Source organism: Colletotrichum orchidophilum (genome assembly GCF_001831195.1).
Source record: "Colletotrichum orchidophilum strain IMI 309357 chromosome Unknown Scaffold_57.1, whole genome shotgun sequence".
NCBI lineage: Eukaryota > Fungi > Ascomycota > Sordariomycetes > Glomerellales > Glomerellaceae > Colletotrichum > Colletotrichum orchidophilum.
The window spans coordinates 111,941-134,649 of NW_019173013.1; the positions used below are offsets into that span (position 1 = coordinate 111,941).

The window sequence follows — 22,709 nt, forward strand, 5'->3', positions numbered from 1 at the left end:
GAATTCCGGTATTATCCAGTATCTCCGAGGAATGATTGCTCCATATGAGTCAATGATAATAAAAGTTTCACACCGAGATTTCGAAGAAGAAAAAAACCCCTCTACGAACACATCAACAAGAGTGTCGTTGACGACGGTAGTGTGCCAACTAATCTTCCATTTAGTTTCCGGAACCTTAAGTTTAGCCACATAATTGTGGATCAATATCTGGGAGCCCATGTGAGAATGGATTTCAATGATGAGCACGCACCCACGTGTGGACTCGATCAGAAATCAGACTTTGCGCTGCGCCATCTTACACAGCTCTCGAATGGAGCGAACTTGCTGCGGTTGGACTACAATCACCACCACCAGGCCGGATTCTTCTGAATGCGCCGGTGATTGTTGGTGCGTTTGCTCGGCGTAATTTCTGACATCAATATCGGAGTACAAATCTCGGAGCTGCCAGTGTCCACAGGAGAGGGTGAACATTAAGTAACTTTGAGATGTCCTGGAAACTTTCTTTCTTTCATATCTGCCTGAAGGGGAGCTTCGTGTTGACGCTGATGGCTGCTGCATTCTTTCCATGCCTAGAGACTGTTTTTGGTCACAAATGTGGCTTCCTGGGACAAAAAGGAGCCATGTTGATGACTGAGAGTACTTCTCATCAACGAGCCAAGGTGCCTAAGAATACCAGGTATCACAAACTGTACTCGGTGAAAGAGAGAGCATGATGTGAAGCCTACCTAAGTTCATCGGAGTGGGCACGTTCGACTTCCTCTAGACGTTCATCATAGAGATTTGAGACCTTGTGAGTTATGAAAACGACATTTCTCGATAGTACGCCAAGTCCGGTATTTCCCCATTGCTGGGTCTTGGTCTCCTGCGAAGCAATGATATGATTATTGGAGAGTGTCTTGAAAGTTTGTCTCCAGAAAGCGAGAAGATTACCTAAGATATATGTCCGATTTTCATCTTGTCCATCCCAAGCTGAAAGGACTTGCCACGATTAAGAGGCAAGGTGAGACAAGATCATTATGACGATGATTCCGATTTTCTAGAAAGATGGAGAAGAGAAGAAGAAGAAGAAGAAGAAGAAGAAGAAAAAAATATAACCCTCTCACTGGCAGTTGCGGGAGTCGAACTACCGGCGAAGCCGATGGTCCTCAACCACAAAGCTGCCAGATGAGCGGGTAACCCCAGGAAGCTGCACGCACAACCACTCAGCCAACTGCACCGCAGTCGGGAGGTCTTGCGCGCTGCAGGCCCCGGGGTTGAGAGAATCAGAGAGTTGAGCAGCCCAAGTAGGAACGGAAAATGGCTTTGGGCCTTGGCTGGAGAGAATGACCTGGATGAGGGCGAACCTGTGTGGACGGTGGCTGGGTATCTTCCATGAGCCCATGAGGAGCTCCGAAAGGTGCTCATACACGACCTAACCGTTTTCCACACCAGGGTCATCGGTGCACTGGGGAGCGTGGTGTTTGCAATCTGGCTCATATCTGGCTTTCTGCACCAGGGCAGCAATAAGAATAAGAGACCGCGGCATCAAAGCTTCTTGGCATACGAGCGGGCCATGAAGCTGTTGGAGGGAGACGGTCCCATGAAGCTGCCTTTTTACAGTCTCTCTACGGAACTGCCGAAGTGCTGCAAAGACGAGCAGGAGACGCCGTCTGATAACTTAATTGGCCATCGAACGCTTTATCCAAAGGGTGGGGAGGTCCCAATCATGTCTGGTGCCGCTGGTGTTTCTCTGAGCCTCGTTGAATCGACGTTGGATGAGTGGGCGAGGCCTAAAGTAAAAGTCAAGTTCTGAGAAGCGTAGAGCGACTATTGTATGGGAAATGAATGCAGTTTTTTTACGGATTCAAATCAAAGCCTTCATTTATATTTCCAGAAAAAGTGAAAATTACGTCCTTGAGTGAGCCTTAGGAAGAACCAAAAACGAGACAAGCTTTTGATGGCTGGCATAATGATTCATACAAGGTGATTACGAAAGTGTGGAAGACCTAGGCTGGACTTCTCCCTCCTTTAGAAGTAATTCGTTAATATGAAATATTATAACTACCAGTGAGGAACAGAAAAAAAATGACGCAGCATAATGCTACAGGAATTTCAATAACACATCTCTTCTACACCTCCCTAGAGGTCCTCCGTGAATTGGACCCGAACCTCCTAGGGTGCCTCAACGAAGTGAGCTCCAGTCCTTGAAACCCCCTAGCTATTGACCACTCAAGAGTCCAGTCCATTTCGCTCATCTATCACGAACCATAGGCCAACACGTTCGAGCCGGGATGGGAAGCATCCTTCTTCGGCGTCAAGTACAACCGCCTTCGCTCGCTGAAGGCCCGCTACCATCCCAACGACTTGCTTTGGTGCCCTACCTGTGTTGATAACGAGAAGTAGGCTCAGCAAGAGGACAGGACCTTGTGCAGAGCCTCCCGGCTGCTGTAGGGTTTAAAAAGGGGGTGGACTAGTGAAGCCCTCGATATTTCTCGAACCCGGCGATCGCTTGCAGTTGGCTACAGTGGGACACATGAGGTGGAACCAAAACCAAGCCGCAACAATAGTGCTCTACGTGTATTATTCTGTTTCCCTGTTACGTGATTACGGGACAGCGCAGCATAATTAGTATCAGTCGCCCTATAGCTTTTTTTTCTCAGCGCGATCGCTCCCACCAAGCTAGCCTTGAATCAGCGGTCGAGGAGTGGCAGTTGAGTCTTTGGCTAGTATTCTGCTTTCGCTACTTATTCGTTCTCTGACGACCGAAAACAGGTGTTGGAACAGACTTGAAGTCTAACGGGAACAAGACGGTGATTCGCCAAAATGTTGACTAGGTCTGCATTTGAAAATGTCAGCTCGCGCCAGCTTCAACGACCTTGATTTTCACAATCAAACCACATTGAAAGAATGATATGTGCAGAGCCTTGATATATGCAAGTACGTATATTGGGTTGGACAATGCATTTGTCCCAGTAAGGCGTTTCCAAGCATCCCGTCCGCGGCAAGAGATATGTATGCTTTGTACTCCTGAATACGCCGGAAAAAATGTAGCTCCAAGAAGATGCCGCCATCACCCATAACCAAGCTCCGTATGACTGACGAGCCAGTCACCTATATGCTTTCTCTGAATGCAAAATGCGACCTGAATTACCTCCCCAACATCCTTCCTCATCCATCATAGCATGCTTCGCAGCCGCAGAGCAGCGCTCACTTAATATTCGCCCGCGCTGCCGCAGTCCTGCTCGATGCGTCATGGTTGCTTTTCATTGTCAAGACTCCTCGTCAGATGAACGGAATCGAGCTGGAAGTTTTCTCTGCCTAGAACCTCGTTTGAGACCAACAATATCGTCGTCGTCGTCGTCGTCGTCATCATCATCGGAGTCTGAGCCAGCGCCAGGCAGCTTAAAGCTGGACTCGCTGTCATTCACCTCCAGAGGTCCCCAGGCCTTCTTCTGCATCCGCCTCCGTGTGGATGGACTGAGAGTGAGAGGCTCCTCGTCCGAGTCCACGACAGCGTCCGATTCGGTAGGCAACCGACGCGCTCTGGACACAGAGGTACGGCCGGCCCGAGAAGCCCCACGAGCTGTGATAGTATTCCCTTCAGCCCCCCGTCGACCTCTGGACCGCGAAGGAGTCGCGTCGATCTCTGCTTCATCTTCGTCCATGTCCATCGGATCCTCGACCGACTGACTGAGGACAGACGTTGTAAACTTGCGGCCCCGAGCAGACCTTGATGGCTGGCCTAAGTCAACCGAAATCGTGCCACCCTCCGCCTCGGGTTTCCGGGTGGTGAGCGGACTAGCGCGAATCTCATTCTCAACGTGCTCTACCTCTGGTAGCTTTTCCACGGTAGGGCTCGGCGGACGAGGATTTTTCGGCGGACGACCGCGCTTCTTCTTCGGGGGCGGCGTATCGTTTGGTGGCTTCTCGGGCTTTCCCAAAGTCTTCGTCAGGGGTTGGGAATTACCAACATCGTGTGAACTACCAGGACGTCCCCGTCCACGCTTGCGAGGTGTCGTTCTCGTGGAATCATCTGCCTCTGAGTCCGATGGTATGATGGAACCCATCGATCTCACCCGTTGCATTCCACTTCGGCGACGAGATACAGCTGGTCGCTTCCCCTTGCTTCGCCCTTCGGCATTTTCTTCCGATTCCAACGACGGATGGAAGTCCTCATCCTCATCATCGCTCTTAGCGACGCGCTTTCGCTTCCGGCTCGCAATCGGCGCCGCGTCAATGTCAGCTAAAGCCTCGTAATCGTCTATCGTCACCTGTGGCGCCTCTTTTCGAGCTCCCGTGCGAACGCTTTTCGCAATTTTTGCCGTGGCGAGTTTCTGCGTGGCTGACTTTTGCGAGCCATTGACTGCTTTTCGGCGGCCGCCCCGGCCGCGTTTGACCGGCATTACTCCTTCTTCCGCCCCCGACTCTGCGTCTCCCTCAATGTCAGCCTTCTCCTTGATCATCTTCTTAGTAAGATTAGGAAAGTTTTCGCCGTAGTTGAAAAAAAGCTCCTCGCCAGCCTTGATGTTGCGAGTTGCTGAAAACCGGATACGATATTCGCCATTGACGTAGAGAATGCCCGGCTGAACATTGGCATTTTCTACGGCGTGGTTGATGTAGCGACTGAGGTTGCCATAGATAGCTGCGTCGACCCAGATGCCTTCGTAATCCAAGAGACTAAACACGTATGAGGTACTCTTCTCTACAGAGAAAGCTTCCCCGCGTCGCGCCTCTCTTCTGACTCCCTCGTCCGCAACGATGAGCTCGCCTGTGTACTCAATTACAAATTCGTCCTGCGCGATATCTTCTGCAGTAAAGAGACCGTACCCGCAGCCTTCCAATTGACTCTTGCCGAGGACAACGGCTTTGCTGACACCTCGTTGGATGGCGGTATTCTGGCAACCCGTCTGAAAGAGCGCGTCGTCGAGTCGGTTTTCAGGATCCGCGCGCTCAACAGCACCGCAAGTTCCGCAGAGATCGGGATCGCATTCGCGATTCAACTGTACGCAAATGCAAGGCCGGCCCTCTTTCTGTTTCTGTAGACACGTTTTGCCGCTGCCATGGCAGCCGCAACCTGTGAATTTCCAAGCGCAGCACTCCTCCGTGCAACGGCAGAAGCGCTCACACAAAATATCGTTCAGAGCACAAGGGCAGTCGTTCTCTTTCGAGCAAGGGCCATCATGATGACATGGATCGTTGGACGGGCGAACCTTGGTGTCGTGGGAGTTGGTCTCTGCTTGCCAGTCGCCCATGAGCATTTTCCTCTTGCGATCGTACCAGGGAAAGTTCTTGACTCTCGGCTGGTCGATCGTCTCAATGGGTGGAAGCCTGATATCCAGAAATTGCAGGTGGCTATGTACATCCCGACAGTCTCTATTGAGAATCTCAGCAGTAGCGCACTGTGCCTTAACTCGGACCTTGTTATGATCCAGGATCGTGAACAGGCTGCGCAGTAAGAAGGTCTCATCTTTGGTCCATGGCTTCACCTGAGCATCAGCACTGCCGGTACCATAAATCCGGTAGCACTGTCTTTGACATGGTGGGGGAGGACCCGGCTGCTCTACTGGATCGCTAGAGGAGATAATGCGGTTGGCTGAAAACATACGCCCATACATGCCAATGCAATCCATGGAGAAGTTGCGCTTGTGGTTTTCGATGCTGTAATCCCCATGCTCGCACGAATTGCTGTAGCATATGAGACAACCCATAACCGTATGAGTTTCAATCCATGACTCCAAAGAGTCCACTTTTTCGTTGTCGTCTTGACCACCTTTGGCTGTCTTCTTTGATTCGACAATCTCATCGACGGACTTATCGAGCTTTAGAACGTCACGGAGGAGGATCTCCTTTCCCTTGGGAGCGTCATGGTAAAAGACTTGGTCAAAAGCCTCGGTGAACACCCTTGCAGCTTTCAAAGCTCTCGGCGTCGTCGCGGCCAAGTTGTCGTCGCTGTGCAGGTTGACCAAACTCGTCTTTTGCTGTGGCGTGATGGCATCATCGGAATTAGAGCTCGCCATGTGGCGAATCAAGGTAGTTCGATTGCAGTTGTCGATGGCGAGCTTTCTGAGCCAAGAGTCCAAAAAAAGTGACAGCGTTGCGGTTCTTTCCTTCTTAATAGTCCGGGCGACCCGTTGGTCACGACTACCGAGAGTCTCGAAACCACAGCTTTTGTCCATTCTCTCCAGCTCACCGAGCCAGAGATTGTAGTCTCGCTCCTCGTCAGGGTCGAGGTCTCGAATGACGGGCACGAACTTCAGCATTGAGTTGGGAGACAGGACGTTCTTGATGATTTCCGTGTGATGGAAACGATACTTGGGCACGGCAGGCTTATTGGACTTGACGCACACTGGGAGGTAGTGCGTAGCTCTCAGAGTGTCCACCTTTCTCCCGCGAAAATGTTGCTTGGAAAAGGTCAGTCACGTGCATACGTTGAAAACAGTAAAGTATTCGGTATGCCCGAAAAAACAATGATTCGACTCACTTTGGCCCGGATCGTCATGGTCGTACCCGTCTGCTCAGCATCAGCTGGGATCAGTTTGACATCTGCAAAGTAATCAACGCCAGTCTTGACGCGCGTTTCGACAGGTTTCGTAGACCTGAGGGCGTAAAGACACAGTTGCGAATGCACATTGCTGATATCGGCTGAGTAACTCCGCAGCGAAGTGATGATTTGCCGGACATCAGAGGTGTCCTTTTTCGGGGTCTGCTTCTTGGAAATGGCGGCATGCTTGGGAGACTGATGGCTCGAGGGGCGCGTAGATGACGGCGGTGTCACCTGCTGAGGCGTCTTCAACGGCGCGTCAAGTCGGGGTGGTCGAGGCATCTCGGCGTTCAGACCGTCGTCGAGATCGATTGAAGAGACCGAAGGTTGAATCGAGACAGGCGGTGGCGAAGGATCCAAAACTGAGGCTGCATTGCTGGAGGCGGCGGTTGAACCACCGCTCGGGTCCGAAACGCTATGCGCAAGGCCCAGAGGAAAACCCGGAGGGCCTTGACCGTTCTCAACCTTGGTTCTGCCGGGTGTCGCACGATCGGCATCCAATTGGTGATGAATAGAAGATCGGGATACGGGACTTGAGTTGAGGGTCAAATCGATTATATCGATCTTTCTCCTTGACTCTTCTTGATTTCGGAACGGAGGCTCTGCCTGAGTGAGGTTCATGTAGTGGGACGAGGCGGGCTCGGTGTTGAGTGGGAGGAATCTGGCGTAGTCGATGTAGGGACCTTTTCGTGAAGCATGGTCCCGGTCGGACCCAGCGCGGAAGGGGGACATGTCGAAGGACAGTGGTTGAGGCAGGGGCGCAGAGAAAGCGACAGTGGCGGCGCCTTCTTCCCCCGTCTCTGATGACTGCTATGTCCTCCTCACTTGCGTGCGCAAACACAGACAAAGACACGGTCTCTCACCATGCCCTCTTTCCCCGTTGTCAGCGTAAGCAAAGCCTGTAAACATTGACTACGGAAGTACCATGCTAGGCCGCCACAAAATAAGCCGCAGATATTTTCTGGTCAAAATAGGGGGATGATGGTTGGCGGCGATAAAAAAGGGAGGGGTAATCCACGAAAGTCACGAAAGTGGACTTGGTGAGATGAGGTTGATGATGAGAGAAGATGAGATATTGTGAGACGCGTTGGTGAACTGCGAGGCTAAGCGCGTTCATGAAAGGAAAGAGCTGGAGGGAGAGATTGCAAGGCACTAGGCCCAAACTGGAGCGGGGAGCAGGGAGCAGGGATTGCGCTTTCGAGCTGTTCACAGTCCCGACTCAGATAATTCTTTGGCTCCTTCTTTTTCCGTGCCTCGCAGAGTGTGGCTAGGAATCTTTAGATAGCCCTGCTTTTTGCCGATTGTCAAATATCATATGTCGACTCTTTTAGACTTTTATTTCAAACATTCGTTGAGTTCCATTTCTTGTCCAATTCTTGCCTTGATATGTTGCATTGGACCTGGCCATGTTTTTGTTCCCACGCCGGCTATCTACCATACCGGATAAGTAAGATACCTTATTTTGTATTGGATGCCTTAAAGCGTCTTCCTACCTTACGTATTATATTGTCTTGTTATCAGCGCATGTTGCTTACTCTTTGTGTCTGGAGCAAGCTTGTCAAGTTTGGGGGCCGACACACAACGCAACCGTGCACAACAGGACTCTGACAGCCCCGAGCTCCTGAGTACCAATATCCGCCTGGGTTGGGTGTCTTGTAAAGATAGTCGAAACGCTGCTACTATACAGCTAGTTTCTGTCAGCGACAGCCTTGTCTGTATAAGGTTGATAAGGCAACCTATTAGCCCGCTAGACAAATGCGATAGATATCAAAGGCTTGCGCATCTGCAACTCTGTCAATTCGATTCAACCGAGACAACTAGCATACATACGACAAGCTGCCGAGTTGCACGGCTGCCTATACCCGGCCAGCACGAGCCCATCCCGTGACTAGGTAGGCAAATTACGCTGCCGCGCATTGCGGAGTCCAACGCTCAACAGCGTCAACCCCCGGCGATCACGCGATTGACAGAGAAAATCTGATACCATTGTCCCGCAGCCTGTCTGTACTCTCAAATACAGCGGAAACAAAATATCCTAGCTCATCTCGACTTGACTGGTTGTAAGATAGACCAACTGGCAATTCAAAGAGCGGAGCTATTGACCAAGCAGAGAGACGGCCAAGTTTTCGATCTGTTCATTTCTGTATCATTCATGTCATTTGGACGACTGTGGGTAGTTCAAGTTTATGAATGTTAATTGTGACAAGTTGATCACATTGCAATGCCTTGTTGTCGAGTTAGGTACTGGAAGCTAGGTGCGAAACCAAAGCACGAGATATTCTTATTGCAACAATAAAGCAAGTGAGTGATTGTTGGATGTGTCTTTGGTATGAGTACGGACAGTAGAGGCATTTTATTGACAATGAGAATTTCGAAGACAAGTATGCCGGCGCTCTAGCTGTGCTTGATACCTTAGGTAAGCTGGTAAGGTATCGAACATCCCTGGTGCTGAGTCATGACTAGCATATAACCCATGGCAACCGGATAGGATTAATCCGGCCTCGCCGCCGCAAAAACAGATGAGGTTGGTGTCTTGGGGTTGAAAGAACGGACCAACAGGAGAGGGCGGCGCTAAAGAATGGTTCGCGCAGTCAAAAGGAATCGATGAAATCATCGCACATTACATGGCCAAGCACAGTCGGCCTAGCCTCCAAATACCTGGAGAAGGCCGTGCCGAACCGGACGGCATCTGGCGCTAGCATCCCAAACCTTGGACGACAATTTGATTTGGCGAGTCCACTGGAGGGACGGCGAGTTTCGGAGAGTTTCGAGGAGGATTTGGTCGCGTCTCGTGGAATGCCTTGGGCAGCTGCCTTGGGCAAATTGTCGCCCACAAGCCAAGGTAGTTCCAGTACGGTGAGCCAAGGATAACCTTCAGGCGAACACTTGGGCATTATTGTGTGAAGACTCGGGGCAGTGACGGAAACTGGGATCTGATCGTCCCTCTATCCGTACGAAATACCCAGATGGCAGTCAAAGGTTAAAAGCTAAGATGGACCAACCCATGATCCATCCCAGCCCACCTGCGTGCTGCTCAATTCAATAGTCAACCCCCGTCGGGACCTGCAGATGGCCTGGTTACAGGAGCAGATAGGCATGGGTTGATGGGGCTCTCTTGCAGCATGCGTCGAAGCTTGCTGTCTTTCTCATCCCAACTTCCCAAGTCGGTCCCCTAGAGCCCGGCCGTCCGTTTCATGAATCCACATTGAGCGAAGGGTTCGTAGAGACGGCGCCATCCCGGAGGTCGATCATCATGGCTGTGCGAGGGAAATTCAAATGGGAGATTTCTGGCTCCTTCCCAACCATGGTATGCATGGGTTGCTCAGGTAAGGTCCCTCTGCACCTTTCAGCTAAGGTAGGCTGGGCTAGACCGCAAAGACGGGTGACATTGGCTAGAGCTTGGGAGTTTGTAGCTTTTGACGACAATATGGCGCTGGATTCAGCTGAAATACGTACGAATACACACCGTCAGTACCTCTGATGTGGGGCGGTAGTCTTGTATCCGCGCAGGCCTGCAGGCACCAGGTTAGCTGGGTGACGCTGCGAACAACGCCAAAAGGTCGAGCTAAAGACACAGATGACGTCGTCAGCGCGAAAGAGGCACCGGCACGCACACACTCCCCGCCGACCGTCACCTCTCTCTGCTGTGTTGCCCTTCCGTACGCCTGCGCGAACCTTGTCTTGTCCGTCCCGTCCTGTCTCTGTCTCGTCCAGCCCACCACAAAGTCCCGTCTCCTCCGCAACAACCTCCTTAGGTAGACCACACCACTGGACTCTTTCTGGCTCCTACATATAAACACCCGGCCTCGCGTCACCCCCAATCTTTCTGACACGACCTCCCTTTGATCTCTTCCCACCAATACCTTCTATCACACCCCGCGATACTTCCCAGCGCATCACTGCATTGAAGCTTTGCTGTCGTCGATATCCAAATCGATCGTCTTCAACGAGTTCATACCGCCAACGTCTTCTTACTCTCGCCATCGCTGTCAGTCAACGTCACCCGCCGACATCATGCATCGCACGTATTCCATGCGCCAGTCGAGGGCGCCCACCGCTTCGCAGATCCAGGTATGCGCCCAACTTCACAACGACCTTCTCCTTCTTACTGTTAAATGGCGTGATGCTCATTGTCTTTGTAGAACCCACCCCCGCCGCCTTCCTCCACCAAGTCTGGTCGTCTGTTCAAGGGCGGATTTGGTAAGTACTCTCTACTCTCCCTGGCGTCGGCCGCGCCGTGTCATTGGCCCTGCTATATCATCCTGCCAATCGAGGGGTACTTTGGGCTAATAAGACCGTCCAGGCCATGCCCTCCGCCACAAATCTGCTGGTGCATTCGGCCCAGACCTCGCAAAGAAATTGTCCCAGCTGGTGAAGATGGAGAAGAATGTCATGCGCAGTCTCGAGCAGGTAGCAAGAGAGCGCATGGAGGTTGCTGTAAGCCGTCCGAAAGTACCACCATCTCCCAATACAGCTGCTGAATTCAATTGCCTAGCAACAACTATCCATCTGGGGAGAGGCTTGCGACGAGGATGTATCCGACGTAACCGACAAGCTCGGAGTTCTGCTCTACGAAATCGGCGAACTCGAAGATCAATACGTCGACCGATATGACCAATACCGTGTGACCATCAAGAGCATTCGCAATATTGAGGCTTCGGTTCAACCTAGTCGAGACCGTAAGCTACCCTGTTGCTGATATTGTGCAACACCATTACCTGACTGACTCAAACTTCAGGCAAGCAAAAAATCACCGATCAGATCGCTCAGCTAAAGTACAAGGAGCCCAACTCCCCCAAGATTGTTGTTCTTGAGCAGGAGTTGGTGCGAGCCGAGGCCGAATCGCTGGTCGCAGAAGCTCAGCTGTCCAACATCACACGGGAGAAGATCAAGGCTGCCTATACCTACCAATTCGACGCATTGAGAGAGCACTGCGAAAAGGTTGCCATTGTCGCCGGCTACGGAAAGCACCTGCTCGAGCTCATTGACGACACCCCCGTCACTCCTGGAGAGACGCGTGCAGCCTATGACGGATATGAGGCTAGCAAAGCCATCATTCAGGATTGCGAGGATGCTTTGACCAACTGGGTCACTTCCCAAGCTGCTGTGTCTTCCAAGTTGTCAACTCGGGCACGCACACTGTCAACGCGCCGCAGAAATAACATCAGGGCACGTGCTGAGGGTGGTCATGACCTTTCGGGCCAAGATGTCCCGTTGAACGACGACTCTTCGTGGACCCGGGCCCATAACAAAGAAACCGAGTACAGCGATGAAGACGAAGAGGAGGACGATGTCCACCATTCCGCCACTGGTACTGATGACGGTCTGAATGGCGAGACCAGAGGCCGTCAACACGAAAGTATTGTCGCATAAAGATAGGACCGGGTGTATCTGAACTTGCCATAGCCCTCCTGCTGTTGGTATTGGACGGTGTTGAGCACAAAGTTCGTAATGGCAGTAATGTTCAGGTTTTGGCAAAAACCAAGGAAAGCGATTAGTACAGGTGTTTACGGATTGGTGCCTCGGTAATCTAGTCGAGGTCGACTTGCGACGGTGAAATGGGATGGAATTGTATGGTTAAAAATAGTGCGTTGGTTTTATTTTTTAAAGTCTAGTCTGTTGCACCCAAACGAGCAATTGCTCCGTACTGTTTGATATTCTATGATGTATGCATGCTTCTTCGCCAGCACTATTCATATCTCACCAAGCACCCGGCCTAATCGCTCAAAGCAGTCAACGAGCTTCAAGATCGGCATAAGGGTGCCGCCCTCCGATCTGACTTGTGAACTCTTCCACCTCAATCTTCACAATGTACTGTCCAGGGACCACGACCAAGCCCAGATACCGGGACGTCATGTCCATGGTGACAGAAGCGTTTCCTTCTGTAGCCTTCTTGGCCGCTTCAGCCCGCCGCTGCGCTGATGGCTGGCGGTATTCGTAGGTGTGAGCCAGCACGACATTGCGATCCTGTCAATTCAAGATTGGGCTTTGGTTAGCGAAACGATCTTGACAAGGAGGGGGGTTAGGTTTGGAGGGGGGCTTATTCACCGGATCGGTACACTTGAATTGGCCGAGGAACATGCGGCCATCAGTGGCCAGGACGCGCAGATTCTTGTTGAGCAGCGAAGTCAGGAAATCTCTTCCCTCCTCTTTGTCCATGGCGACTCGTTGTCGGCAATTTTGGACATTGCTTTCCGGGTGTCGTGAAGAATGAAGGTTCTTAGCAAGACAGATGGCGCATAGACGGCGCTGTTGCGGACAGTCCCTGGACCATGATTGCTAGCGGACGAGGTTCGTGTCCCACTACTTACGTCTGTACCCAATCGATAAGGACCGATAAGGATCGATAACGACGCCCCTAGGTAGTGGAGGCAAGCGCGTCATGACCTCGAGCTCCCATGTCAAATGGCTTACAGGCAGCTGCGGTCGGTCGCCTTCATTCTTTACAAACTTGTAACCTCGTTTACTTGCCACGATCGCCACACCGACATCTGCGCTGTTTCGATTTGACTAGGACGTATTGCGCTACTTTTACAATGCGATATACACTTTTTGTATGAGGAGAGTGCTTCTCGCAGCGGCAGATACCCTCCCAATCCGACCCCTCCGTGAACTCCTAATCACGCTGCCGGCCCTCCACTCCCGCCGACATCATGGGTGTGAACGGCCTCTGGACCGTTGTGCAGCCCTGCGCGCGCCCGACGAACCTCGCGACACTCAATCGAAAGCGCCTCGCTGTCGATGCTTCCATCTGGATCTACCAATTCCTAAAGGCAGTGCGTGACAAGGAAGGCAATGCGCTGCGCAACTCCCACGTCGTTGGCTTCTTTCGCCGCATCTGCAAGCTCTTGTGGTTCGGCATCAAGCCCGTCTTCGTCTTTGACGGCGGCGCTCCCGTACTCAAGCGCCAGACAATTCAAGGCCGCAAGCAGCGGCGCGAGGGCCGGAGGGAGGATGCCGTTCGCACAGCTGGGAAACTGCTGGCGGTACAGATGCAGCGGATTGCGGAGGAAGAGGAGGAAAAGAGGAAGCGCGATGCGGATCGAGGCATTCAACGAGAACGAGAGGAGCCACAGGAGGATATACCCGATATGGACAAGATTATATATGTTGACGAGGTCGGTATGTCGCAGCAAGAACGTCAAAAGACAAGGAAGTTTTTTAAGCAGGATGCATATCACTTGCCCGACATGGATGGCGACATTGCGTCCATGGCAAAGGCGGATGATCCCAGAATCATGAGTATTGAAGAGTTGGAAGAATACGCTCGACAGTTCCACAACGGCGAAGACATCAATCTCTATGATTTCAGCAAGATCGACTTTGACGGCGAATTCTTTCAAAGCTTGCCTGCGGCAGACAGATACAACATTCTCAATGCGGCGAGACTGCGCAGTCGCTTGAGGATGGGCCTGAGCAAGGAGCAGCTTGACGAGATGTTTCCGGATCGCATGGCTTTTTCGAGATTTCAGATCGAAAGAGTGCGCGAGAGAAACAACTTGACCCAGCGCCTCATGAAGGAAGCCGGCATGACTGGTCTTGATCTCACTCTTAATGGTGGCGGGAGAATCGCCGGCGAGAAGGACAGGGAGTATATCCTAGTGAAGAACGACGGCGCAGAAGGTGGCTGGGCCTTGGGAGTCGTGAGCAAAGAAAAAGATCTCGGCGAAGCTCACAAGCCTATTGACGTCGATGCTTTGGACTTCCAGTTCCAGGAAAAAGACAAGGTTGAAGCATCTGAAGATGAAGAAGATTTTGAAGATGTTCCAGTCGAGGGCCTGAATCGGCTGCCCAAGATGTCTTCCAGTGCAGCGGCGCAGGCATCTCGGCAAGCAGCTCTCCAGAGACAACGTTTATATGGCAATCGGGGAAGCAGCGAGGTCAATGACTTATTTGAAGAGGAGGAAGAAAGTCTTTTCGTTGATGGTGATTTGCCCGAAGCTCATGTTAGAAACTCAGCCCAAAAACAAGACGACGAGGCAATGCACCCAGAAGAAGAAGACGACATCAATCGGGCCATCGCCATGTCACTGCAAAACCAGCACGGCGAAGCTGCTGAAAAGCCCGAAGAAGATGAACTGTTTGAAGATGTGGAATTGGAAGCGCCTGAATGGAAACAACAGGCTGTGAAAGCACCCAAGCCGATTGCCGCAAGGAGCGGTCGCATGGTGGCCCACATTGTCAACAATAGGTCTACCGCCGCCGTGCCTAGGAAACGCGCCAACAGTGCTAGCAGTAGCGACGGCGAGATGGACCTGCAAGCAGCTTTGAAAGCGTCTCGGCAGAAGAAACGAGTGCTGCCAAAGCCTGCGGTGCCTAATGTCAAGAACCCTTTCGATGGTCCGCTGCCATTCCCTAAACTCGCATGGGGCCCTTCTCTGTTCTCCATGAAAGCTCAGTCAAAGAAGCCCGAAGGAGCAAACGCCCCGAAACAGCCTGCGCAAAGTATGCAGGAACCGGCAGGCATAGATGACGATGCCGGGTTTGGTGGCGGATTTCTCACTGAAGGCGCCGAAGAGGAGGCTGCTGGCGATGATGATAATGAAGGCGGCTTTGAAAACGGGCTAGATGAAGACCGCCCCAAGCCACTACCTCCGTGGATGGTGGACAATAAAGACATCCGAGAGTCGATCAAGCAACAACGGCAAGTGGAGAGCGAGATCAATACAGAGGATAGAGAGGCTGCGCTGGAGGAGGAACGGAGGTTTGAGCGTCAACGGCAAAATCAGCTTATCGAGATTCAGTCCTCTGACGACGAAGACGATGACATTGAGATCCTCGACGCGCCTCCATCTCCGAAGCAGGCTGCGTCACAGGAGGATATCACGTTCCTAGACGAACCCAGTCCCACCGAAGTTGCCCCATACGCTGAGATCGAGTCTAAGAAGAAAGAAGAAACGATGACTACACTGTCAAAAAAGGCAGATGCAACGTCACGTAAGTCATCGTTGTCTCCTGAGGTCGAATTCCAAGACGTTCAGCCTGAAGAAGCCGATGAAGACATGGAGATCACGGTCACAGCAATCCCTGACTCCCCCGAGCCAAACATGGAAGATGTCGAGCCACGACGTCCCGATTCTCCTCCGGAACCAGCAATGGAAGATGTTACTATCTACGTAGAAGAGCCGAAGCCCGCCGAAGAAGAACACGAGCTTACTTTCGAGGAACTCATGGGCGGGCCTACGCTTGATGATCCCAAAACAGCCGGCGATATAGTACAACATGCCGAAGCCGCCGTCTTCAACGAAAGCGACGATGAGTTCAGCGACCCGGAAGACGAGGAGCTGTTCGCCAACCTGGCGCAGGAAGCCGAGGAGCACGCCCGCTTCGCCAGCGAGTTGAACAACAAGTCGGAGCAAGAGAACAAAGAGGCGTACGAAAGGGAACTCAAGGCGCTGCGCACGCAGCAGAAGAAGGACCGTCGCGACGCCGACGAGGTCACGCAGGTCATGGTTACCGAGTGCCAGGCTCTCCTCCGGCTGTTCGGCATCCCCTACATCACCGCGCCAATGGAGGCGGAAGCGCAGTGTGCGGAGCTGGTGCGTCTGGGCCTGGTGGATGGCATCGTCACCGACGACTCAGATTGCTTCCTCTTTGGCGGCACGCGCATCTACAAAAACATGTTCAATAGCAACAAGTTTGTCGAGTGCTACCTCGGCTCGGATCTCGAAAAGGAACTCTCGCTCTCTCGCGAGCAGCTCATCGCCATTGCCCAGCTCTTGGGATCCGATTACACGGAGGGCTTGCCCGGCGTCGGTCCCGTGACGGCCGTAGAAATCCTCTCCGAGTTCCCCGGTAAGGACGGTCTCGCCAAGTTCAAGGAGTGGTGGGCGGACGTGCAGATGAACAACCGGCCCAAGGAGGCCGACGCGGGGTCGCCGTTCCGCCGCAAGTTCCGCAAGTCGCAGGGCACGAAACTATTCCTCCCGGCGGGATTCCCCAACCCGGCTGTCACGGACGCCTACGTCCGTCCGGAGGTCGACGACAGCCCGGAACACTTTCAGTGGGGCGTTCCGGATCTCGAGGGTCTGCGGCAGTTCTTGATGGCGACCATCGGATGGAGCAAGGAGCGCACCGATGAGGTGCTGGTGCCGGTCATCCGGGACATGAACAAGCGCGACATTGAGGGCACGCAGACGAATATCACGAGGTATTTTGAAGGGTCTGTCGGCGTTGGCGCGAGGGTCGCGTTTGCGCCGAGGCAAAAGGGCACGACGAGTAAGAGGATGGCCAACGCCGTGAGTCGGTTGAGGGCTAATGTCAATGGGGAGCAACCGAGTGTTGCGGAACAAGGGGGCGATGCTGGAACTGCTGCTGCCACGGCGGCAACGGCGGTAGCGCCGACGAAAGCTACTGGGAAGAGGAAGGCCAGGCCTAGGACGGCGGCTGCTGAGGATGAAGATGAATTTGTTGACGATGACGAGGTGGAGCAGGATGGGCAGGGTGCTCGAAGTGATAGAGCCCGGCGTGGGAAGAAGGCCAAGGCATCTGACTAGTGTGTCTGCCGATTAAGACCACAAACATGACTCCATTCACTCTATTTGTATGAATATGTGCCTGAGAGCGCCTCTCGCTTGGGTCGTCTCCTCATGCCCGTGTGCTTTGATATGTCCTTGATTTCGAGACTGAGATGGCGGATTGCAAGCATGGGCGATATCTGAAGCTATGCTGAAAGACTGCGAAGAAGGCTCAAAGAAAATTCAGAGCCTTGGCTGTCAAGTCCAAGTCCATGACTAGCTCACAAACCCACCCTTCACATGCCAACTCCGCTGTGGCGATGGCCAGTGATTGAAATCGCGCCAAAAGGGGGGGGGGGGCATAAAACCTCTCAAAGTCGGACTTGAGTGGTGAGTTTCTGGAACGGCATGTGAGTCACGAATAAGTCGATGGCCGCATTTGCCTGACGGAAGACCCGCTGGTCTTATGAATGTCCAGACCTGAGACGAGAAGTCTACCAATGAATCGAATCTTTCTTTTCTCTACAGGCATAAGATAAGCATGGGTACTGAATATTTGACGACCTTGTTGAGGGTTGAATGGGATGCATCATCAATCTGCTTTCCAAGAGGTCATTTTTCAGATACGACGTTGCCAGGTCATCCTTAATCGGGTACGAGCCGAGACGAGATCTGGGGTGAAAATCATGAGCACAGTGGAAAGATTGGCACTCGAAGTCCAATCGGACGGGAGGGATAGGCAAAATCTTTTGCGTTTCCATGTGGCGGGGTATCGTTGAGACTTCTTCGGGAGGCGAAGATCCCTCGAGGCAACTAACTTCGCGGTTCTCAGATCTCACTTGCTGGTTGGGTTCACACCGCAGAAATGCCGTGCGCGTGGAGCCAGGCGATACTCGACGAGCCCGGTGTTCACTGCAATGACTCAACGTTTGCGCCAGTCAGATTAGGTCAGATATCTCGTGGGACGTGGACGCTTGCAAGATGGCTCTAAAAATGAGGGGATTCACTCGCAGGCATATTCAACGTGGTGTGCCCTGACCCGCCGGCGACCGGCGACTTCACTGCAGACAATGGTCAGCAACAGTGACTCCCTACGCATTGCCGTCGTCGAATAAGCATTCGCCACGGCGAGGATAGAGTGCACAAAAGCAGATTAAGCCCAGGACAGCCAATAGAATCGGTTCGGGTAGGCGTTTCCGCTAATGCAGGAACAGCGAAAGCCAAAGTCGTGGACGGTTGGCGATGATTTTGACTTTCAGTCGTTAACGGCCTTTCAGCTTGTCCACGGCAGTCTCGCTCCCGGTTGCTTTCTTGTTTCCTGCCGGTGCGGCTGGCTGTCTCTTCCTCCGATAACACTGCATCGTCGACCGCGCAGGAGACCTGGTCGAGCCGTCCCTCTTTTCGCCTTACCCCAGCAGATTGCATCGACGAGCCCCACGACTAGACCTGCGGATCAACGACGTCAACGTGGTCATCGAGGGAACCAATGCCGCGAGACCGCCATGTGGCACGATGGGTCGCAGGAAAAGGGTCGGTGGAGTAGGCAGATGAGCGGTTTTCCTAGGTTTATTGGGCATTTCTTTTTGCTGCCTCGGAATTTCCATTTCGTCCGGCGGGAGGTTTTGTCCAATAATTTTTGCTTTTTTAGCCAGCCATTGCAGCCGGGGTTGCGACTCAGGCAACTTGAGCAAGCAAGACCGTTCGTCACAGTGCGGATCTAGGACGGATCTAGGACGGATCAACAGAACCGGGTCGCATTCGGTGCTAATGAGAAGGAGCAGAGGGATCGTTGTCCTCGTGGTGCCGGAGGTTGGAAGCTGGAACGGGCTGAAGCGCAAAAGTAAGAACCGGCGACGGCGAGGCCCAACGCGCCCTTCGGCGGTATCGCGCGATGGTTTGGACGGCACAATGGTGTCGGGATGGGATGGTGCCTGTTTCTCAAAGGTGCCTGCGTGATTAACCATCGGATGAGATGGGCCGCTCTGTGGATTGGATGAAATTGGATGTGCGTGTTGATTGGGTTGATGTGAGGGTTGCAGATGCACTGCTGTTGGGATGATCCCATGGCGAGAGATGGTCCTGGGACACACCTCGGAGGAGGGCGGCCGCACCCCACAGTCAGCTTGAATCACGCTCGATCTTGTCGAGGTCAGCACACACAGACGCAGCAACGCCGGCGCTGTCACTGCCACCCCCAAATCCCCCGAAATTAGGCGGGGGTGACAACCCCCCTGACAGTGAACTGATTGGAGTCAAATTGAGGAGGGCTCGGGAGCGCTGCGTCTTTGGCGCCCACCGTCCGAACTGTTCACCAGCGAAGGGGTTATTCTGTAAACCTGAGGCGGACGCTTTGTCGGTAAATGGCGCCTGCGGATGTTCGAAGTAGTGTACGAACAGCTTCTTTATGCGGATCTGAAGGACGGCAGAGAGGGTTCCTGGGGAACCGGAATGATCCCCTGCCCCGATCAGCCATGCCGAGGCCGTCACCTGATCCAAGCGTTCTCGCGGCCTGGCGAGGGCGGCCTATCCTTAGACTTTCTTCGTATTGATCCACTGATCTATCATGGCCGATATGGCCCTATTTTGACTGGTCTGAAATGGTCCGTCTCGTTGCCGTGTCGGACACCAGATGATGGCATTGTTGTCCTCGGATGTCGTATTTGCCCAAGATTAGAGCCTAGAACGCCGAGCAAGTCTAGCTATGCGTGCCAGATGGTGGTTGGCTGTTTCTCCTCCAAGCCTCGATGAGACGAGCGAAACGGCCTGGCTTGGCCCTTGGCGTTTACGGTGACTCCCACATCACCATGTTTGGCGTAAGCGCAGGACGTCAACCCGCCCAGCTGCTACAACCGCTGCCCGCGGTTGAAATGCAACACAGCGCCAACAGAGGTACGAAGGGAGCCGCGGGACAATCTTAGGGAAAAAAAGTATCGTTGCTGGGCCTGAAGTTCGCTCCGTCCTCCCATGCCAATAGCTGCAAGGTACGGATACAACCCCATGGAGAGCCAAGCCAGTGTTTCATAGAAACCAAGCCCGGATTGGTCCGTTCTGTTCCGTTTCCCTTTCTTGTCCAATGATTCAACGGCTTTTTCTGCTCCTGGACTTCCTTCCTCTCCCAGGAAGGCATCCACTCATCCAATTCACTTGCAGTCTGCAGATAAGGAAGGAAGGATGGGAGGCAGAGAGGCGTGTAGATATCCAATCCACCTCCAAGCAAGGGCAGAAACGACTGGGACCCCCTAGCGGTTCCTACCCAGAAGGTCCGCTTCTGCCTTTCTGCTGCTGTCTACCCTAGAGTCCACCCAGATTGGATCCCACCCACCCTTCCATTCTCCATCCTCCATTAACCTTGTTCCCCGAGATGCGCCTTCTCGCAACTTCGTCGTTTGCTTAGGTCGATTTATTAACATGGCCGTCCCGCACCTCTTAGCCCGCACATCGTCTTCCTCTCTCTTCCTCTACCACGATCCAGTGTTGAATCACAACTCCGACCTGCCGGTAACCGAATAGCATCGACTCTCCTTCCAACAGACTCATCGTCTCAAGTCATTCCTTTTTCACGCACTCAACCCTCAGTCTCACCACAACGTTGATTCAGAGACACGCCACACCGTTGAACAGGGTTCACTGAGTACGCCAACATTCCTGACAAACCAGTCACCTCGCCAGCCGAGTCAAAGAATAATCTGGGTCATATCCATACGCTATTGGGACATTCCTACATCGCTTTTACCAGCCACTTGCAATTCTTTTCGAGGCCGGTCAAATATCTTGAGGAACTCATTCCAATTTCCCACCAATTCTCAATTTTCAAATATTCATTCCAAGTACCTTTTCGAGAACGCCACTAGAACAATATGAAGTCTTCTGCTATATTCATGCTGGCTTCGGCTGCTGTTGGTCAGGCCATTCAGCAGTGCTCTGGCACGCCCAAGGAAGAGGGCGGCAACTGGTTCTGCGGTGCTGTCGAACAGATCTCGTACCTCAATGTCGGTGGACCTGGCACTTACAAGGCCGTCAGCCAAATGAACGAGGATGGTTTTTGCAACTTTGAGGACGTCGCCTTCTCTGGCGCCCTGGCCCCTTTCAATGAGGAGGTAAGTCTTTCAACAGAAAAGAAATTCATTTACACTTGCACCAATGCTCACATAATTACAGCTTGTTCCTGTTTTCCGCGGTCCCATGAACCTCAAGCAGGTTGCTGTTTACAATCTCTCTCCCAAGGCCAAGCGCTCTCCTGCCGTTTCTCACACTCACGCTCACGCTCGCCGCCATGGCCAGCACGGCCACCAGCACCTCCACAAGAAGCAGGTTGAGGAGGAGCCCAAGGAAAAGCGTGGTGAAGATTGGGTCGTTGCAAATATCGACAACCAGGTGGTGTCCTGGATCAACAACTACCATGGCCCAACTCCCGTGGGCCCTGCTCCTGTTGTTCCGACCCCCACCCCGACTCCCACTCCTTCTCAGCCGCCTGTGGCTGCTGCTGCTGTTCCTCAGCCTGGCGGCTCCAAGGATTCAAGCCCCAAGGCTGCTGATAGCCATTCTGGCTCCGTCAATGGTGGCTACACTCGTGTCGGTTACTATAACGCTGACAACGCTACCGCTGACGGTATCGTCTTCCTTGGCAACTACGGTGGCCAGGGCTCTGGCAAGTTTGACAAGTAAGTGTCACTTTGAGATGTTTGCTCATCTGTGTTACAGTATACTGACTGGAAACAGCGTCTTCGGTAACTCTTTGTCCTACCTGAACGCCGAGGGCACTGGTGGTGCCGCTTCACCACAGGTTTTGAAGCCCGTCACCCTCAAGTCCAACCAGGAGTTCCTCATCGCCAGCGACAAGCCATGCGATGATGATGATGATTTAGACAACAGCTGCGGATACTATCGCAATGGCTCCGTTGCGTACCGTAAGTTATCTATGTAATTCTACCCTCTCTTCATTTCGCTAACACATCATAGACGGCTTCAAGGGTTTCGATTCGGTCTGGCTCTTCGAGCTGAACATGCCTCTCGACGGAACCACTGGTTTCAACGCCGACATGTCGGCTCTTTGGATCCTCAATGCCCGCATCCCCCGCACCGCTCAGTACAGCGTATGCTCCTGCTGGCCTGGCTGCGGTGAGCTCGATATCCTCGAGGTTCTCAGCCCCGGCGATAGTAAGTGCAAGTCGACCGTGCACTCGATAAATTCCGGCGGCTCGTCCGACTACTTTCATCGTCCTACTGGCCCCCCCGTCAAGATTGCCGTCGTTCTTGACGCTGAGTCCAGCCAGGTCTCACTTAAGATGTTGGACTCCAACGTCGAATTTGGCACTGGCATCTCCCGCTCCCAGGTGGAGAGCTGGCTCTCTGCCGACTCCGTGTCGACCGCAAGCACCGACGGCCAGAGCAACAAGGTCTCCTTGTTCTCTCTGTCCTCTTGAGTATTTCCACCTTTTTGATTACCACTTGGATGGGATTCCAACAAGTACATGATTGCATATATGGGATTGGGGGATTGATGACGCCTTTATCTTTTGGCTGGATTGAGTCACGCAAGACTTTTCTTCTTGCATTGGATCTTGGGCATCTGATGACCTGAGACCTTTTTTTTTTTTCTCGACGTGCGGGGGTACCAGTTACTCTCGCTTTTGGGGGCAAGAGGGGATTGCGAAACGACATTAGACGGCGTCTAAGACACAGATACCCACCGGCCCCGGAAATGTGCGCCCTTTTTTGATGATTTTATGGAA

At 52.9% G+C, this 22,709-nt stretch overlaps 6 protein-coding genes across 6 annotated transcripts; 4 read left to right on the forward strand and 2 right to left on the reverse strand.

Annotated features, from left to right (window-relative positions):
* Positions 1-2,064: 2,064 nt before the first annotated feature.
* CORC01_07231 (uncharacterized protein) lies at positions 2,065-2,382 on the forward strand (the record flags this gene model as incomplete). Its single annotated transcript, XM_022618869.1, has 2 exons — positions 2,065-2,169; positions 2,251-2,382. 2 exons carry the CDS (start codon positions 2,065-2,067, stop codon positions 2,380-2,382), a joined length of 237 nt encoding a protein of 78 aa, XP_022474603.1.
* Positions 2,383-3,248: 866 nt separating this feature from the next.
* On the reverse strand, positions 3,249-7,252 carry CORC01_07232 (SET domain-containing protein; the record flags this gene model as incomplete). The annotated part of the gene is made up of 2 exons (XM_022618870.1): positions 3,249-6,380; positions 6,461-7,252. 2 exons carry the CDS (start codon positions 7,250-7,252, stop codon positions 3,249-3,251), a joined length of 3,924 nt encoding a protein of 1,307 aa, XP_022474604.1.
* A 3,282-nt stretch (positions 7,253-10,534) lies between these two features.
* CORC01_07233 (sphingolipid long chain base-responsive protein LSP1) lies at positions 10,535-11,893 on the forward strand (the record flags this gene model as incomplete). The annotated part of the gene is made up of 5 exons (XM_022618871.1): positions 10,535-10,591; positions 10,663-10,720; positions 10,824-10,957; positions 11,016-11,199; positions 11,259-11,893. 5 exons carry the CDS (start codon positions 10,535-10,537, stop codon positions 11,891-11,893), a joined length of 1,068 nt encoding a protein of 355 aa, XP_022474605.1.
* Positions 11,894-12,253: 360 nt separating this feature from the next.
* CORC01_07234 (LSM domain-containing protein) lies at positions 12,254-12,679 on the reverse strand (the record flags this gene model as incomplete). Its single annotated transcript, XM_022618872.1, has 2 exons — positions 12,254-12,487; positions 12,569-12,679. The coding sequence occupies 2 exons, from the start codon at positions 12,677-12,679 to the stop codon at positions 12,254-12,256; spliced, it is 345 nt and encodes a 114-aa protein (XP_022474606.1).
* Positions 12,680-13,173: 494 nt separating this feature from the next.
* Positions 13,174-17,016, forward strand: CORC01_07235 (DNA excision repair protein; the record flags this gene model as incomplete). The annotated part of the gene is made up of 1 exon (XM_022618873.1): positions 13,174-17,016. One exon carries the CDS (start codon positions 13,174-13,176, stop codon positions 17,014-17,016), a length of 3,843 nt encoding a protein of 1,280 aa, XP_022474607.1.
* Positions 17,017-20,834: 3,818 nt separating this feature from the next.
* CORC01_07236 (uncharacterized protein) lies at positions 20,835-22,400 on the forward strand (the record flags this gene model as incomplete). Its single annotated transcript, XM_022618874.1, has 4 exons — positions 20,835-21,074; positions 21,136-21,638; positions 21,697-21,884; positions 21,937-22,400. 4 exons carry the CDS (start codon positions 20,835-20,837, stop codon positions 22,398-22,400), a joined length of 1,395 nt encoding a protein of 464 aa, XP_022474608.1.
* Positions 22,401-22,709: the final 309 nt, after the last annotated feature.